This window comes from Natrix helvetica, assembly GCF_964273705.1.
Source record: "Natrix helvetica genome assembly, chromosome: 7".
Lineage (NCBI taxonomy): Eukaryota > Metazoa > Chordata > Lepidosauria > Squamata > Natricidae > Natrix > Natrix helvetica.
The window spans coordinates 27,398,463-27,417,166 of record NC_138558.1 but is presented as its reverse complement, the minus strand read 5'-3'; the positions used below and the strand labels follow the sequence as shown (position 1 = coordinate 27,417,166).

At 40.4% G+C, this 18,704-nt stretch overlaps 1 protein-coding gene across 9 annotated transcripts in view; it reads right to left on the bottom strand.

Moving 5' to 3' along the window:
- TMEM154 (transmembrane protein 154) overlaps positions 1-18,217 on the bottom strand; it is a 31,332-nt gene extending 13,115 nt beyond the window's left edge. For 5 of the 9 annotated variants that reach the window (XM_081959630.1, XM_081959629.1, XM_081959631.1 and 2 more), the window contains exons 1-5: positions 18,087-18,214; positions 10,175-10,483; positions 8,237-8,264; positions 5,219-5,304; positions 710-767 (exon numbers count right to left, since the gene is read on the bottom strand). In XM_081959630.1, coding sequence (XP_081815756.1) covers positions 710-767; positions 5,219-5,304; positions 8,237-8,264; positions 10,175-10,483; positions 18,087-18,150 — 545 coding nt within the window. In that variant the 5' untranslated portion in view covers positions 18,151-18,214. Of the gene's footprint in view, positions 1-709; positions 768-3,232; positions 3,451-5,218; positions 5,305-8,236; positions 8,265-10,174; positions 10,484-13,787; positions 13,962-18,086 lie in introns of those variants that run through there. The other 4 variants (XM_081959634.1, XM_081959636.1, XM_081959635.1 and 1 more) reach the window with 4 other exon arrangements.
- Positions 18,218-18,704: the final 487 nt, after the last annotated feature.

Genomic DNA, 18,704 nt, shown 5'->3' with positions numbered 1-18,704 from the left:
GCTTTTTATTGCCACAAAAGTGAATAACTGCAGCTGAAAAGCTAGTAATCTGGTTGTTATGTGAATGGGTTCCCCAGTGACTTTGCTTCTCAGAAGGTCAGAAAAAGTAATCACATGATTCTGGGATGCAGCAACAGTCATAAATATAAACTGGTTGCGAAGCATCTGGATTTTGATCGCATGATCATGGGCACGCTGCAAAGGTCATAACTATGAAAAACGATCATATCAGTGGTGGATTCCGGATCCCTTTGCAACTGGTATGGTGCAAAGGGGCCCGGCAGCCACCACATGAACGAGTGCAGTGCGTGCATGCGTCCTTACTTTCTATGACGCTCCGTGACACCTCCACAACGCTCCAGCTGCGAGGCAGAGTGTCGCACAGGCACCGTACATTGCGCGCACGTACGCAGATGTCCCATTTCCTTCAAATACAGGTAAGGAACGAGGGCGGGTGTACCGGGGCGTACCGTCTATAACCCACCACTGGATCATATGTCCCTTTTTTTAGTGTGGTTGTAACTCCAACAGTCAATTGTTGTAAGTTGAGTACTACTTGTATAGGCTATGCTTTATGAAATATATATATGTATATATTATTAAAAGCAAGCGAGATATCAAGGAAAAAGGTGAAAAAGGAAGATGTAACATTTTTGCAATCATAGATCTACTGACAGTGTCACTTTTAGGAACTGAGAATTGTAAGTACCTTGGGTTGGTGTTGCCATCTTTCTCTTCTTTTACAGGAGGCAAATAATCACATTCCGCTGTGAAAAGACAACAAACTATTAGCCTTGAGAATTGGCGAGACAGCTATTCAGTTGGAATAGCAATGTCTAATACTTTCACATCGGTATTTATCTATGCCTATCCTATATTAGACAGAAAAAGGAATGAATTATATTTACACCGTCAAGTCAAAGCAATGCTGGAACACACAGACACACACACACACACACACACACACACACACACACAAACTTGAATCCAAAATGCACACTATCACTGTCAAAAGTACTGCGATTTGACACTATAGATATAATCCATTCCTTTTCATTTCAGCGGCCCAGGCATTCCAGAGTTATTCTGGAACACACAGACACACACACCCAAGGGGTATTAGGGGTGTCTTACCCCCACAGTTTTTGTTTCCAGAGAGTAAATTATCTGTGTACCAAGTTTGGTTGAAATTGCTTGAGGCATTTCAGAGTTATGCTGGAACAAACACACACACACACACACACACACACACACAGAGCCATTTTTATACATATGTCTCAGAAGCCATAGTAGCTTTTGTTTCATTTATTGCAATGCATTATCTGAGCAATATATAAAAACGGCTTGCCTCTCCAGCATTTTGCTTTTACCAACCAATTAAAAATAAAATGGATAATAATAAATTGTCTATTGTATTGTGGTAAATAAACAAATAAACAAATAAGCAAATAAAGTGTAGAGGTATTGTCAGGGTTCCAAGTAATACCCCCAACAGAAGTAAGACTCTGAGGCAGGCATTTCCTCAAAGCTCCATTTTATTATAGATGTCATATTTGCACATCTGGGAAAACCCAAATCTGAAAATCTCCCGGGTTTTCTCCACCCAAAAGAAAGTCAAAGTCCCTTCCCCTGCATCAGGGGTGGGTTCCTGCCAATTCTAACCTCTTCTATAGAAGAGGTTTCACAAATCTACTGTGCCATTGAGAACCGGTTCCAGCTCCCTCCCCCCGCCCGTCTGCACCACGTTTGCCCCGCCTGCCGCTCACTGATTGGCTGGCTCACCAATCGCCCCCCGCCTCTAAGAGTCCTATCTAAACCTTTAAGTCTTAAAGCTGTCAAATTTGAACACTCCTGGGGGGGGGTTCTAAAGGGTTAGGGGTGCAAGGATCTTGTAACTTGACAGCTTTAAGACTGCACACTTCAATGCCAGAGTTCTTGAGCCAACATGACTGGAGGAGGAATTCTGGGAGTTGAAGTCCACAAGTCTTAAAGCTGTCAAGTTTGAACACCCGTGGGGGTTTTTTTCTAAAGGGTTCGGGGTGCAAGGGTCTTGTAACTTGACAGCTTTAAGACTTGTGTGCTTCAAATGCCAGAGTTTCTGAGCCAACATTTTGGTTGCTAAGCTAGAGCATTGTTAAGTGAGTTTCACCACATTTTACAAGTTGGCCACACCCACCAGTCACATGACTGCCAAGTCCCTCCCACTCGGTCACATGGCCGGCAAGCCATTCCCACCCAGTCACATGGCTGGCAAGCCACTCCCACAAAGCAGGCCACATCTACAGAAGAGGTTCTAAAAAATTTTGAAACCCACCACTGCCCTGCACCCACGTGTCCATCACATGGTCCAATCAGGTCACCATCCTAACTGGAGTTGTTTCCCAGTCACGCCTCTCCAGGTGCAGGCTGAATGTCCTTGACTCCCAGAGAAAGAATGTTGTTATGGCTATACAGGTTTACCTACATAATCCTAATGAAAGCTCTCAGCCTTTATAAAATCTGACCCTTTTGCTATTTTGGTATACAACTCTATGCCCTCCTTTTATGTCCTAAGCCATATGTGCAGATATTTTGTGGTTTTCCAAAATGATTTACTTAGCAGGAGTATCTACCAGTTTGCTTATATAAGGCATGTGTAGGTGTACACAATGTAATTGTGTGTTTCAGGTGATTTTGCTGTTGCGAACTGGAAATCTATTTCTCTGAAGAGACATGAAAGTTTTGGAGAGAGGAAAAATACCATTAAAAATATATGCAGTATCGGAAAGTTGAATAGATTTACTACTGTGGCTCTACAGCACGCAACTTGAGAAGTTTTGTATATGGTCTCAGAATTGCTTTGCAAGTTATCATAAAATTACAAATTGAAATAATGCAAAAGGGAGAAATGATTAAATAGGTGTGAAATATTAAATTAAACTATATATAATTAATTGAATTTAAATTCAGTCCAATTCAGTTAGGTCCTGATGTGGCATTCAGATTAAGTCTGTCCTTAATTCCAATTCAATATTAACGATGTCCTTAGTACCAATATGGCTGTGCAAATGAAAAGGCTACCAACCCCCTCCCAAATGTATAGAAATTCTTAATAATTCAGTCTTCAAGTTGATCTTTGCTGTATAAAGCTTCATGAAACAGAAGGGTAAGCAAAGGGAGTAACTTTATTAAAATAATTATTCCTGTTCTGGCTCAGAGTTAGAAAATGAGATGCCAGGTTTATGAACGGTGTATAAACAAATGAGGGATTAGACTGTTTCTGAAAACTGAAGCTTAATTTTCGTTCAGCTTAATCGAGACCTGTGATTATGCATCCCCAAGCCTCACTTATCATAAAATCATTTCACTATTTGTTGGGTAAAAAAAAAGAACAAATGTTCACTTAAATTTATGGGTTGGCACCATTAAGGATACACCTTTTTAGTCAGGACGTAGAATTGATCTGTTAGACTAGAGAAAGAGATTTATAAAGCTTATACATTTCCATCTTAGTTGTAGAAAAATGCATATATACAACTATTGTATGTATATATATATACAAAGATTATTGTCTGCATGGCTATCTGCAACAAATGGGTCATATTGATAACAATAATACACATTTTAATAATCCATTGATATCCTGCCTCCATCGCTTTCTCTTATGCAAATAAATACATGCATTCCTACTGTGCAAAGGAACACATTCAATGATCTGCAAGTCGTGCATTTCTTCAGCCCTACTATAAGGAAAGAGTGAAAGAGGGAATCGAACTCTGGCCATTGAGTAGAAGATAACTTTTGTGCAAAGTAACAAGGGATAGGCTTTATGTGGACTGTTCTTTCCAGTGTCAATGTTGTTGCACAACTTGCATACGGATTGTACCTGACATGTGCAGTTTCCTCCTTACATGGCTGGTCTTTTCACATTTATTCTAAACTAGATTTTTGGTGTGCAGGGTTTTAACAATTGAACTAAAACAGGCCAACCCAACTGGAGTGGTGAATGTTATAATCCAATCTATCAGGAAGGTGCTAGGCTGGAAGGGGGATTCTAAACCTCTGTTTTATTCGTTTTCTTACTATTTTTTAAAAAAGAAATGTAAAGGCTTCTCATCTTAGAGAATAACTCTGGGTGGCTGACAATAACAATAAAACCACAAACATAGCAAAAATTATAAAAACTAAACTAAACACGAAATCCTAAGCCCCCAATCATCCTCCTGGGATCGGAATGGGACAACTTGCCGCAGCCAACTCATTGCAGGACAATTTCACAATTCTATTTAATTATTTAAAGTAAATAAAAATTATTTTAATTTTTTCCCATTTACATTTCATTCTGTCCCTCCTCTTGCATCCTTTCTTTAATGATTCTATTCCACCATTTCTTTAATATTAGTGTAACTCTTGTCCTGTGGTGAGCTGGCTGTGCTGAATTGACCTGTAGCAATCTGGCCATGACAAGCTGGCCATAGTGAGTTGGCTGTGGCAATTTGGCCATGGCAAATTGGCTGTAGGGACTTGCCCTAACAAACCATCCAATACTCAGCCAAGGATGCCTACACACATTTCTCTCCTTTTCTGATTAATTCTGTCATTTTTCTCTGAGAGGCAAACATTGTAAAAGTCCTTTTTGAACAAACAACTTGATCCTACATTTCCCCTGCCAAGCAACTTGATTTAATCCAGCCAAAGAGACAACCATGCATAGTGATTAAAATAAAGAAGCCAAGAAACACATCTTAAATATAATTGTATATGCAGTTTTTGCTTCCAGACTGGACTAGAATCACATGAAGGGAGGGGGGAAATCTTCCATCCCCAGAAAATTGTAGTTAGGTGGTCAGTCTAAAAGATGTACACAAATGGCCCAATGTGGTCACTGCCTACTTTGTAGAATTATCCCAAAGAGAGAACTGAAGAAAAAGCTCTAGAAGTTGTAAGTCAGTTGTAAACTATATTATAAATTAATGCCTGCTAATTTCAACAAACACCCAGTACATTTTAAAATATCACAAACATTTATATGTTCAGAATAAAATATTCTTAATGTAAAGGACACCTTATTGTATTAGCTCTTCTTTAAAAATTAAGGTTATTAAAATATAGAGTATGTCTTTCTGCTCTCATTTTATGATGTGCTATTATCTACAACTGTTTAAAATATTTATCAATGTCAGTGACAGATATCTCAGGGAAGAAAAAAGTTGTAAGTCAGATAGTAATAAATACATACCATTCTTTTTCAAGCTGTTCATCCATTTATCCAGTTCTTCCATCTCAATTTCCATTACAGAAGGCGTATCTTCCTCAAAAATAGGACTTAATAAACAAAAAGAAAAACAAAATATTTTGGAGCTGGCAATTTAGAATTGCTTTTCTTAGTTTTCCGATAAAATTGTTTATATTGGGCATATGCTCAAGGATAGCTAAGTGTCTAGCAACTGGTGGCTTTAGTTTGAAAAAATAAATATTATTCATTGGGTTACATTGTAGTTAAATTAGCAACTGCAGAGCATAGATATGATAAGATAGGTACGGTAGATGTACACATGCAAAAAAGTTAGAAGATTTGGGGTACAAAGTTGCATATTGATTCAGAGGATTATAAAGATTAATGCTGAACAACCAGTGACGTGCGGTCAGGGGAGGCAAGTGCGGTCAGGGGAGGCAAGGGAGGCAGAGCCTCACCTCTCTTCATGAAATAATAGTATATAATATTATATACTATATATATATATAATATTATAATATTATACATCCATCCGGGTGCGCCCGGGAGCTGCGGAGGGCGGAGGCAGAAATGTTGTCGGCGCTCCCGGATGACGAAGGCACGAAAGCGACAGTCGACAGTCGCTTTTGTGCCTTCGTCATCCGGAAACGCCGACATTTCTGCCTCCGCAGGTCCCGGGTGCGCACGGATGGAGGTAGGCAGAATGGCGCCGATCCGATCCGGCGGGCGAGCGACCAAGGATCGGGCTGCCTCGCTCGCTCTTTCGTCCGCCCGGATCGCCTCGGTGTCGCTGTGGCTACCTCCGTCCGTGCGCGCCTGGGAGCTGCGGAGGGCGGAGGCAGAAATGTTGTCGGCACTCCCGGATGACGTCATCCAGAAACGCCGACATTTCTGCCTCCGCCCTCTACAGCTCCCAGGCGCGCACGGACGGAGGTAGCCACAGCGACACCGAGGCGATCCGGGCGGACTAAAGAGCGAGCGAGGCAGCCCGATCCTCAGTCGCTCACCCGCCGGATTGGCTCGGCGCCATTCTGCCTACCTCCGTCTGTGCGCGCCCGGGAGCTGTGGAGGGCGGAGGCAGAAATGTGTGCCTCCAGCACACGTGGTCCCATTCCCCTCCTTCCTGATGACGTCACCAGCCTCCCCAGCCATTAACCTCACCGCACGTCACTGTGAACAACTGAAACAGAACTTTGGCTCTTGAGACTAATGGTTAAACAACTGGGGAGGGGAATCATGGAATGTTGTTTTTATAAATGATAATCACAATGAGATTATTGTACATGCAAAGATGGGAAGATTTGGCAGTACCTACAGTGGAGAAATAGTTGGTGAAGATGATAGCGCTTGCTGAGATGGTGAAATTGACCTGTTTGATTAGAGAAAAGTCAATGCAGGTAGTCCTTGACTTATGACCATGAGCCCAGAATTATGGTTATAAGGCAGCCATTAAGCAGGTCATCACGTTACCATGCCTGATTTTACAATCCTTTTTTGCAGAGGTTGTTAAATTAATGCTGTGGTCATTAAATGAATACAGCAGCTGTTAACAAATGCAGCAGTTGTTAAATATATTTTCTTCTAGGGGCCACACAACATGGGCTTTTTAGTATTGTTGCACTTGATAAATATGGGTTTTTCTTCTATTTTAATTTGATCGTTGACTTCTTTTAATTTGAGGTTAATAGCTTATCAAACTATTGCAGATTGTAATGTATAAACATCTTTATTCTGTTGCTGGATGGATGGGTTGATAATTTCTAACATTCCTAAACTGCAAGCTAAAACTGTCTTGGCTCTCCAGCCCACAATAGAATAGGACTGTGTAAATAGGATGACTGTAGTCTGTCGTCTGATAAAAGAGTTTGTTAGTGTTAATTGGCAATGGCTTTGTCTCTTTGTAAACTCTAAGCAACCTTATGGCATTTTCCTTCATTAACATCTTAAATTTTAAGCCCCTTTGTTCGTCAGAGCTCATTTAAATGTGGTATTACGGATGCAAATATGTGATATTCTTAACTTCATGTAAATGATTTCCTAGGGCAAAGGGGAAGGTACTTTTGTCCTGTCCTTTTCTTTTGTAATTTCCTTTGATGTCTTAATTAATAAAGGGAATGTAAGATGAGTCTTGAGGTTCCCTCTTTGAATGAGGGGATTTTTTTATCAGAACTTTCTGAATAAATCATAATAAAATCATCTTCCTGCCTCAGTCTGCTTTAGTGATTCTATTCATACCGAGGCACAGATTTGGCTATCACTTCTGTTGAATATGATAATAGGGAGGGAAACCTTGGGCGAAGTTTTCTTCTGGTCCGCCTGTCAGGTGGAAAAGACTAGTGGGTTAAATTGATTGGCTCACACTACAGGCGGGAAATTCAAGAGAGCTCAATGGCTGAGCTGTCAGACTCCCTTTAAAAGAGGGAGCTCCCGGACAGTGCACAGACTTCTTTGTACCAGTCTACCAAATAAAGAGCTGTTGTTTAGCCTCTTCACTCAACCCACACTTAACAACTTCTATGGATTTTTTTTCTGGAAACCAGAAATAACCACCAGAACCTGGCAAAATATGCAGAAAAACAGTCCTATGACTGCAGGATGCTGCAACTGCCATCCGTATGAACTGGTTGCCAAGCACCCAAAACGCAACCACATCATTGCAGAGTGTAAGTACGTATGTATGTGCCGCCATCAAAATTCCACAATGGGTCGTATGTAGCTTTGGAGAAGTCCATCATCTCTTAAAACAGTCGCTAATTGACTGGTCATTAAGCAAGGACTACCCGTGTTTGTATTTTTTTTTTTTTTGCATGCAACAGTAAAAAGATGAATTTACGACCTATGGCTTCAATTATTAGATAGGACAGGTTATAGAAAAAAAGAAAAGAGTCATGATGTAACTTTAGAGCAGAGGTAAGGAACTATGTCCCCTTTATGACTTGCGGACTTCAACACCCAGAATTCCTGTGCCAGTTTTAAAATACAAATAACAAACAACAAGAAGTAGACCTATACATTTCTTACCTTTTACCATTTTCACTTCCTAGTTCATCTGAGGGGGAGAAAAAAAAAAGAGACGTGCTTAATCCAGCTGGATGGGAATCACTGGAACTAAATCCAACACATTAGTAGACCAAAGATTGGGAAAGGCTAGCACGTGGGAACTATCCCCCAATGTTACTAGTGAAGAAACTTTAAATAACCTACAGCACATTTATGTAGCAGAAGAAATAACCCTATAATGACTTGTCTCCAACTTTGATAAAAAGAAATGCAGACAGATCAAGGCCTAAGGCCTTTCCCTTGCTCTTAGAAAAACAGTAGTTAAAGTCTTTTTCCCCCTTCAGAGTGAAATGATAGGGCCTACACTGGCATAATTTACTGTATATTTCCCAGTAGTTTAACATCTTTATTCACCTCTTTTGAAACCCCGTCAAGAAACAACAAGCCTGCTCCAACAGAATAATGTCCCCTGCATATAATAGCCCTTAGCGTATTTTCTTAGTACTCCTTCGTGATGATCACATAGATACTATGAAAGTGCACTGCAAGGAATGGTCTGTTCTCCATCACTTTTCTTTTTTCAGGTTAAGTCCAGTATGAAGTTATTTGTGTTTCAGCAAATATGCCAATATGTCCCTTCATTCTGCTCTTAGGGAGTCCAAGACATTCCACAATGAGTAGCTAAGAAACAAAATTCTACTTGACTCAGCTCACCTTTGCATTTGTCTGCTAAAATAATTGTTGGGAGTGCTATTCCTCACCAAAAGCATATTGGTTGGAAATTGGGGGATTGAAGACCTGCCACATTTACATATCCTTGGTATGCAGATATTAGATGTACTATTAATCTTAGGGGATGGTCAATCCAGTTTGCTCACAGTCAGGTTGGCCATCGCGAGAGGCTCATCCCGCATGTGCTGCAGACCAGGAGGATAGGGATGGGCCATGACAGCCAACCTGATTCTAGGTGACCCTAGGTTGTTAAATTATATGATTCCCACCATTGACTAAGATATATTAGATGTAAACTAATAAGAAGGTGAAGAGAGAGGGAGGGGGAGGGGGGACAGAGAGAGAGATTTTAGTCCCAGGTAAAAATTAGTAGCTGAAGTAAATTGGATGACTTTGACATACAGATGAAAGAGTAAAAGAGTAGAAAAGAAGTGCTCTGTTTGTCTTTTTTTTGTGAGGACCCATAATTGGACCTCTGCCCAGATTTTATTGGAAAGGCAGATCATGGGTATCCCAAAGAAAAGTGAAAATGGAGCATTGCTTCACACCTTGTTCAGAAATTCTACATATAACATTCGGGAAGTGACAGCCATAGAGTACACTTTATCAACAATAAGAAAGGAAAGGAAAGAAAAAAAAATTTTAAAAGTTTTTTGTTTGTGGTCCATTACTAAAAATTTAGACCGTGTGGGATTATTGGGAAGCCTGTTCTATCATAGAAATAAATTAGGCTAGGACTCATAGCAGGGATATTTGCTCTAGAACAGTGGTTCTCAACCTTCCTAATGCCGTGACCCTTTAATACAGTTCCTCATGTTGTGGTGATCCCCAACCATAAAATTGGTGTCTCAGTGCCTAAGACCATCGAAAATACATATTTTCCAATGGACTTAGGCGACCCCGGTGAAAGGGTCGTTCGACTCCCAATGGGGTCCTGACCCACAGGTTGAGAACCACTGCTCTAGATAGAAGTGGTTTCATATGTTTTGCGTTACCATAAAATAGTTCATTCATTTTTTTCTTCCTATATGATAACCCAAACTACAATGATAATACATGAGACCTGTTTATAACTTGAAACAAGGTTTTTTTACATAGTTGCTGACTAATCTTAGAGAGCTTTATAAGACATACTGTAGATCTAATTGGGACATTCCATTTACAGCATGAATGCTATTTTCTCCCACGTGACCCTTATTTTCCTACCCAAGTGATATTAATATTTACCTTCTTGGCTTTGTTTCTGTTTGCGACGTCTTACAATAAAGATGACCAGGATAATCAAGAGCATTAGGATCAGCACTATAGGAACTCCAATTATCACAGCATAATGTAAAATGGGTTCGTTCTCATTCATTTCTGTAGTAGGAGTACTTTCCACTACAGCATCCTCAGTTTTGATTGGTGTTGTGGCATTTTGCTCTTCTGATTTATTAGCAGAAGTTGAAAATAAAACAGTAAATCCTACTTCAGGGACCCCAGTAGATAGTATACCATCACCAGACTGTTCATGATCTGCCATTGTACTTAGGGACTCTACAAAAAGGGAAAAAATATTATTAATCTATTCCTACTATTGTGAATACTTATATTTTGATCTCTAACATTCTTACAAGAAAAGGATGAGTACAATATAACTGTTCAAGAACTGCTATAGATAGTTAAATTATCGTATTGGGGTTTCTCTCGCAACTATCTTCCCCTGATTGTGTAATGATTCATACTTCCTCTTTCGATTGATATTCATTTTCACCAAATTTGGTCAAGGCTCAAAGGGTAAACTTTAAGGTAATAATCTTGATGTTGGATTGTCCAGTTGAATGTTCTTTTTGTGAATAACTACAAAGCATTTGGGGGAAAAGAAATTAAACCCAAATTGTACAAACCTCAGTAGACAGTGACAAAAAGTTGAATTTAAAAACTAGCAGGTAAGTTACTGGAAGTTTTTCAGTTAAGTACATGCACACGTAGCAGGTAATTTTTTCATGTTTGTTTTTGAAGTTTAATTTAGCATTTGAGTATAATTGCATTATCTGCTTTTTCTCTCAAGTGATACATTTCTGTGAGTTTCATATTTTTAAACCAAATATCCTTACCTTTACCTTTATTTCGATTTTTATACCGCCCCCTCTCCCCAAAGGGACTCGGGGCGGTGTACAGTCAAATAAAACAGATAAAATGGAATACAAACATACAAACATAAAAACGTAGAAGAGGAGGCAATACGACACTGTACAAAGTAAAGTAGATAAAAACAATATTTCAACAATCCTAAAAATACCCAATTAAAATTACCCAGTTAAAATATATCTGCCAGGAGGTATAATAAGGTTATGAATGGTCCAGGCCGGCTAAACGGAACAGGTGAGTCTTCAGTTTTCGTCGAAAGGAGGGGAAGTCGGTGGTGGTTCTGATATCGGGGGGGAGGTCATTCCAGAGGGTTGGGCCCATCACAGAGAAGGCTCTACTCCTAGGTGCCGCCTGTTGGCATTGCTTAGTGGACGGCACCCGGAGGAGTCCTTCCCTGTGAGAGCGAATCGGTCGCAGGGAAGTGTGTGGTAGGATGCGATCCCGCAAGTACCTAGGTCCTGAGCCATGGAGCGCTTTAAAGATGGTAATTAACACCTTGAAACGCACCCGAAAGACCACAGGCAGCCAGTGCAGCTCGCGCAGGAGCGGTGTTACGTGGGAGTACCTAGTACTCCCCAAGATAGCCTGCGCGGCTGCGTTCTGAACTAGCTGCAGTCTTCGAGCGCGTCCCAAGGGAAGCCCCATGTAGAGTGCATTGCAGTAGTCCAGCCGAGACGTCACCAGTGCATGAGTGACCGTGCGTAGGGCATCCCGGTCCAGTAGGGGGCGCAATTGGCGCACCAGGCGAACCTGGTGGAACGCCCCCCTTGCCACGGCTGCCACATGGTCATCCATTGACAGCCGGGCATCTAGGTGGATGCCCAAATTGCGCGCCCGTTCCACAGGCACGGAGCATTTGCATTCTGCTTAGGTATCCTATTGAAAAATCCTTGTCACATAGGTTTATTTCCAATCCATTTCCAAGCAAGAGTCTTTTAAGCAATGGAAGAAACTCTCAATATTTCTGATGTTCTGCACAGCCTACAAGAATAAATAATCTCCCTCTTTGCTCTCTCAAACCTTCTGTGAGAACCAGTGACGTGCGGTGAGGTTTATGACTGGTGAGGCACTGACACAGTGCTGGGTTTCAAATATTTTTAGACTTGTGGACTTCAACTCCCAGAATTCCACAGCCAGGCATGCTCAGTTCCAATTTAAAGCGACAGCATTTGTTTTTCTCCTTTGCTCCTTCTTTCTTTTTCTTTTTCTTCTCCTTCCCCTCCTTCCTCCCTCTCTCCCTTCCTCCCCCTCTCTCAAACACACACACACACACACACAGAGAGAGAAGTTGGATTGGACTATCTCTCCTACTCCTTCCCTCTCTCACTCACTCTCAAGCAAACCCCCCCACACACAAAAGTTGGATTGGATATCTTTTCCAGTGGCTTGAAAGCAGCTCCTCTGCCATCCCCCCCCATTCCCCTGCTGCCTTTCCCAAACACCTCCACCATTGCAAATGCAGCCTGCTGTCTGGGTGGGAAATGCCTGGAACACAATAAAGCCCACCCACCACCTCCTGCTGGCAGGCTGGGGTGAGAGGAGAGGCAGAGAAGCCGGAGGGGAGCCGAGCCGAGCCTTCCAAAAGAAAGAGGCTGGGGGGAAGTGTGTGTACTACAGCATGGCTCTTTGCCTGGCTTCCTGCCTCCTCCTGTGGTCTCCTCAGTGCTCGCTTATGCTCTCCCTCCCCAAGTGTAGTTTGATTGCAGGTGGAGCCACGTTGCCTTTTCAAACTTGTAATCAGTGAAGCTGGGCTAGATTTTTATATAGTTTTATCCAGCTGTCTGTGTGTGAGAGAGAAATGAATGGGGGCCTGGGGAGGAAGTCACTACACTTGGGGAGGGAGAGCACCAGTGAGGTTAAGCAGAGTCATCCACGTTGAGGAAGCAACTAGCTCAGCTTTTTCCTTTTACTTTTTTTTTCATGATGAGAGTGGTGAGGCTGTGCCTCACTTGCCTCACCTGACTGCACGTCACTGGTGAGAACACACTGAAGTGGGTATTAATAGGAAAAGCAAATAATGTTTAGGGGATATGCCAAAACAGTCTTTGTGGGGTACTGATTGATTTCTACCACCAATCCCTTTTCTTTCTAGGACATTAGAAACCTAAATTTTCAGATACCAAATAGCTTGTTTTAAATAACTGAACTACTGAGCAAATCCTTACTCATTTGGTTTTGTGGGGTACTAGTATTGTGTCGTTCCCTCCGATTTTTGTAAGAATGAACAAATGAAACTTATACACACATAGGTGTGTATGGGAGGTGGTATTCAGCTGGTTCTCTATGGTTCGACAAACCGGTACTGACAGGAGGCTCCGCCCACCCCCTCCAATGTAGTGTGTGAGCACTGTGCATGCGTAGAAGGTGGTGCGCATGCGTAGACACGGCATGTGCTCACTCACATTTGTGAAGTGGTAGGGAAGTTAAGTGAATCCCACCACTGGTGGGTATGTTTGTATTTCTATATGTACACACGCAAATAGAGATGGTTTCTGAAATAACTGCAATTAGTCAGAAAAAACAGACTTTCAAATTCATAGCAAAAAGTTTCTTGCTAACAAAATTCTGGAGCTGTAAAAAAAAGAGAAATCAATGAAAAAAAAACGTTTTAAAAATGTATTCTGATTTATTGATCAATAATACACCATGATAATAAATCCATTCTCCCCAAGTATTGAATTCAAAATGCATTCTGAAAGCTTGATGTTACCGTTGGTGAAAAGTAAATATTTGTTCTTGCCTTCAATAGCAACACATACTTCAGACACTTTGCAAGTTAATTGCTCCCAAAATAACTTCAGTCTGAGCTCTGTCACTCCCCCATCTATGCCAGATGCTTAGGGAAAGCTGGGGAAGAGAGATAAAAGAATGCCACAGTTGATTGCTGCAGCATACCAATATTATGGTTAAAGATCTTCTGACTATATGACTAGGATAACTTTATCCATCTTTGTTTGAGAACAGAAATCAGCATATCAAATGAATTCACTAAGAGTGAATTAAAACCATTACAATTACATTGGCCAATTTATTGGAATTCATCTCAAAAGTGATCAGTAAAATCCAACCATATGAATATCATGTTTCTCCAGTGAAAACTCTACTTAGCCAATTCATAAATTGTTTGATAAAGTTGTCTGTAAGCAAATGGGCCTCTTGAAAAGTCATGAAATTCTGAAGAAAATATGTATGGTTGCCTGTGGACCAGGTATTTTAGAGAATCTCCACAATCTGTTGCTATTGGCCATCCTTGCTGAAGAAGATGGAGGTCACTCTGAAATAAGTTTACAGCACCAGGTTGCCTGTTCCTTGTTTAGATTATGAATAGGCAGTCTGCAATTAAGAGCTGCTTGATGCGCCTCTGTAGAAGGAAAAACACATTCAACTAGCATGCCCCTGTCTCTCCTTGTCCCAGTCTCATTGAAGGATACTCGCTTGAAGATTGATCAATCTAGCCTTTCAAAAAGATCTTAGCTGTCATGGTATGTGTGATGATGACAAGGATCAAAAGGAAGAAAGAGCACCAGACAGTGACAGGGCAATGATTACAGACTGACTAATGGCGGGTGCAGCAGGCAAGTCTTGGCAATAACGAGAGGGGAGATTTCCCAAGAAAAATGTTGACCAAACCTTTGTTAACATGAGCCATGGTGGTGCAGTGATAAGAGTGCAGTACTGCAGGCTATTTCTGCTGACTGCCAGCTGCCTGCAATTTGGCAGTTCGAATCTCACCAGGCTCAAGGCTGACTCAGCTTTCCATCCTTCCGAGGTCGGTAAAATGAGGACCCAGATTGTTGGGGGCAATATGCTGATTCTGTAAACTGCTTAGAGTGGACTGTAAAGCACTGTAAAGCATTATATAAGTCTAAGTGCTATTGCTATTGCTAAAGTCCAGTTACTGGCAAGCTTCTTCATTTCAATTAAATCCTATTCATGGCGGACAGGAAGAATTCTTACTTTTCCTGTCAATCTGGTGCCATCCCAATCAAATATATGTCACTTTTTTCTGTATCCAAGTGATCTCCTTCTGCCATTCATGATCATCTGCCTGATGGAGACTGGAGTATGGATTCTTAACAGCAGGAAATGCATGATAGGAGTGAGCAAACATATTTTGCAATGGGTCCTGGAAGACTGACGGATGGAGACCAGTGAAGCACATGTTAATGGTATTATGTGTAGATGAAAATAGTTGTGTGCAAGTAGATTAGAGGCGAGTTCCTACCAGTTCGGACACGTTCGGCTGAGTAGGTAGTAACTCAGTTGCCCATGCACCCAAACTGGTTATATTGGTGGCGCCATAGATGGCACCATCTTGTTTTTTGCCTCTGTGCATGCGCAGAAGCAATTTTTTACTACTATGCATGCGCGCCTTGTGCTCATCAAGCGCCTGTATGCCCAAAGCGCATCCCTGAGTAACCCAGCAGTAAAAGAAGCCAGAACCCACCCCTGAAGTGGATGCACAAATACATGTGACCCTGTTTTGCAATCTTTGTATTTTTGAAACTAAGAATGTACATGTATGCATGTTGGCCTTGGGATAGTGGTGATAAAGTGAGCCAAATATATCAATTAATTTTTAATAAAAAAAATAAAACCCCTATTTCCCCCACACATAAAAGCTTTCCATCTGAAATTAATTATTTACACGGCAAAACATCCCAGCCTATGAATTCCTAGCTGTAGTGATTACAAGCCAGAAGTACATCCTTCTCTCAGCATTCTAGGGGTATAAACATTCTAAGTGAATAAACATCTCCTGCCCTTAAAAAGCCATCATTATATTATTCTTAGAAAAATAAACAATTGAACGAGTGATGTGAAAAAGAAAGATTCATGCTTACAGGATAGATGTTGGCTGTGCAAATTTCAATCCTATCAGCAATTACTTTTGTGTAAGCTAGAATGCTAACAGTGGACAGTTCGAGTCGTCATGGAAGCAAAAGCTCCCAGATGCAGATAATACTCTTTTCACACATAAAATGTCTCTTTTTTATTAACTGGAAATGAGCAGGAGCTACTACTCAGTTCCTTTATCTTGGACTGATTGAAGACATGAAACCCATTTGGATTGAAGACATGAAACTTGCTGCTCCTCCAGACCAAGAAGAAATTCACAATATTTTTGCTTAACACACTAAGCCATAAGGCCAGATTAATAAATGCATATGCAGCACCATATTACAGTGCTTTAATACGATTTTTTTAAATGAAGAAAATATTTGTTTCAAGCTCTTTTATTTTTTGCACAAGGTCAAGTAAATAGTCGGTTTTAAAAGACACCCAGTATAGATACTTCTCTTTCCCCTTGTTTACCTTTTAAAACAGTAAGCTTCATTCTGCTCTTCTTTGCATGTTAGGGGGAATTACTTTGACTTCCTTGCTTGCTTCCTTCCATGTCTTATTTTAAAGATCTCACAAACCCCAGGACCAAATGGGGAACAGTAGAGGCTGCAAAGGAAAGGAAAGCTACAGTTCCCCCTCCCTGAAAAACAATCTTAAGCCTGTGGGAACCCACTAGCTACTGTAAATGACAAATAAAAGGTGACAAATAAACAATACCAGATAAGTATTTATGACCTGAATATTATATTCTTAATTTTAATTAGTTGTGAGTGGCCAATGGGTGGATGTGAACATCCTGCCTCTTTCCATTCCTCTCTACACCTTCTTGCCAAATTAAGGGACAAAATGAATGTGTAAGAATACTGTGATAAGGTGCCTATTTCAGCCTTTAAATCTGATTTAAGCTATTTCACAAAAAAAGGGTCAGGAAGTTTAGTGCCACCAATTGCTGTGATATCATCCCATCAGAAGTTCTGTTCCTGTAGCCTTCAAGAACTGATGTTTCGATTTGTACAATGCAAGAATAGTCCCAACTACAAAACAGTTGTCTACGTAGCATTAAGGCTACATGCTCCGATACTGCTTTTATTCTAAACAGCAAGCTTAGACGTGCAGAAAGTAACTCAGCAGGTAAGAATGATGACATCTACAGCAGTGAAAAACATGAAGCAGACGTATATTTTGTCCTCTGCAGTTAACTTTTAGATATATATTTTTTTCTTTCGTAACAATTGAGAGGTAAGTCTATAAATATTCGGAAACCAAATGTCTCATCTAGTTTAGGCATTTGCTTAACGTAGGTACAATATATTTAGAGAGTCCTTTTATAGATCATTGTTTTAAAATTAAAAGGGAAAGCAAATAATATTTTAATATAAACATGTTTGGTCCAGACTTCCCAACCGTTATGATCTGCACATTAGATTAGATTAGATTACATCACTCTGGCCACAGATGATGGTGTTTACAGGCTGTTGCTTTGGAAACAAATTAGAAAAAACTTGGTTATGTATATAATTCTACATAGATGAAATGAAAAGAATTATTCTAATGATTTTTTATCTGGAACAAAAACACCCAACACATTTTTGTTGTTGTTTTTTGACAAAGTGCCTCTCTGAAAGTTAAATACAAACCTTTTAAATTATACTATCTTAAATAGAAAAGCTTCATCTTGTACATCATTTTAGGAACTTAATCCTTCCTTACAATTATATATGTTCTACCGATCATGTTAGCAGATCGTTAGTTTTGTTTCATTTGCCTCTAAAATATAAATAGCACAGGGTTTCCTAGAAATCAACTTAGAAAAAGAAATTACTTGTGTTTATTAAGAGTATATTATAATAATAGGAATACAGGCATTTTTTAAAAAAAAAATCCAAGTGAATTAATACCTTAAGCACAATTAACAATGGGTCAGAACACACAAAATTCATTCACAGATTAACACACCTTGGTTTTGTAGTTCAAACTGGATCCATGGAAAGACAATCCAGCATGCAGTTGGGAAACAACACTGAAAGAAATGGTGCGGGCTTGTATAGTCTTTGCAGGGACCAGATTTTTTGGGTGTGACACATCAAAAACAGTACTATAGCCTGCAGCATAATATTGTCTGCATGATTATTCTTAACAATGCAGAAGGCATGTTCCTACTTACCGTGGAAGTCAGATACTCCACTCAGAAACAGAAAGGAGGACAACCAAAAGTTGTACTTATTCATGTTACTTCTCTAAAGCAGAAGTGACAGTGCTTTCATTCTTTTGCACATTTCCTGCTTACTGCTTCTGTGGTGCATGGGTAAGATGCCTTAGGAAGATGTGCTACGTTCAATTACTTTTAGGAAGTGATGTAATTCGGTTTGGGCCTATCAAACAAGAAAACAATTGCAAAAGGTTCCCGGAAAAGCACTGATTCAACCGAAAAAAAGTGAACAGTGAAACCTCCCTAGGAGTATCTCTCTCTCCGTCCTCTTGTGTCTTCAGAACCTGAAGGATATCCAGATCATGGTATTTAAGGGAGAGAAAAAGGGATAAAAACTTTTAAAAGTGGGACCAATATAATGTGGGTCACATGTGGATATAATACACTAAAGTTGAGACCCCCCCCCCAAAAAAATTGTATAAACATCAACGCAGGAATGTATGGGGTTGGGTGCTGTTTTGTGATCCAGCTCCTTCTGTATGATTAGTTTCCTCCTCATTTGTTATGCAGGAGGCTACCTTATAGCAAGATAGACCATTAACCAATAAATACAGATTAGTAGTGGTAGGAAAG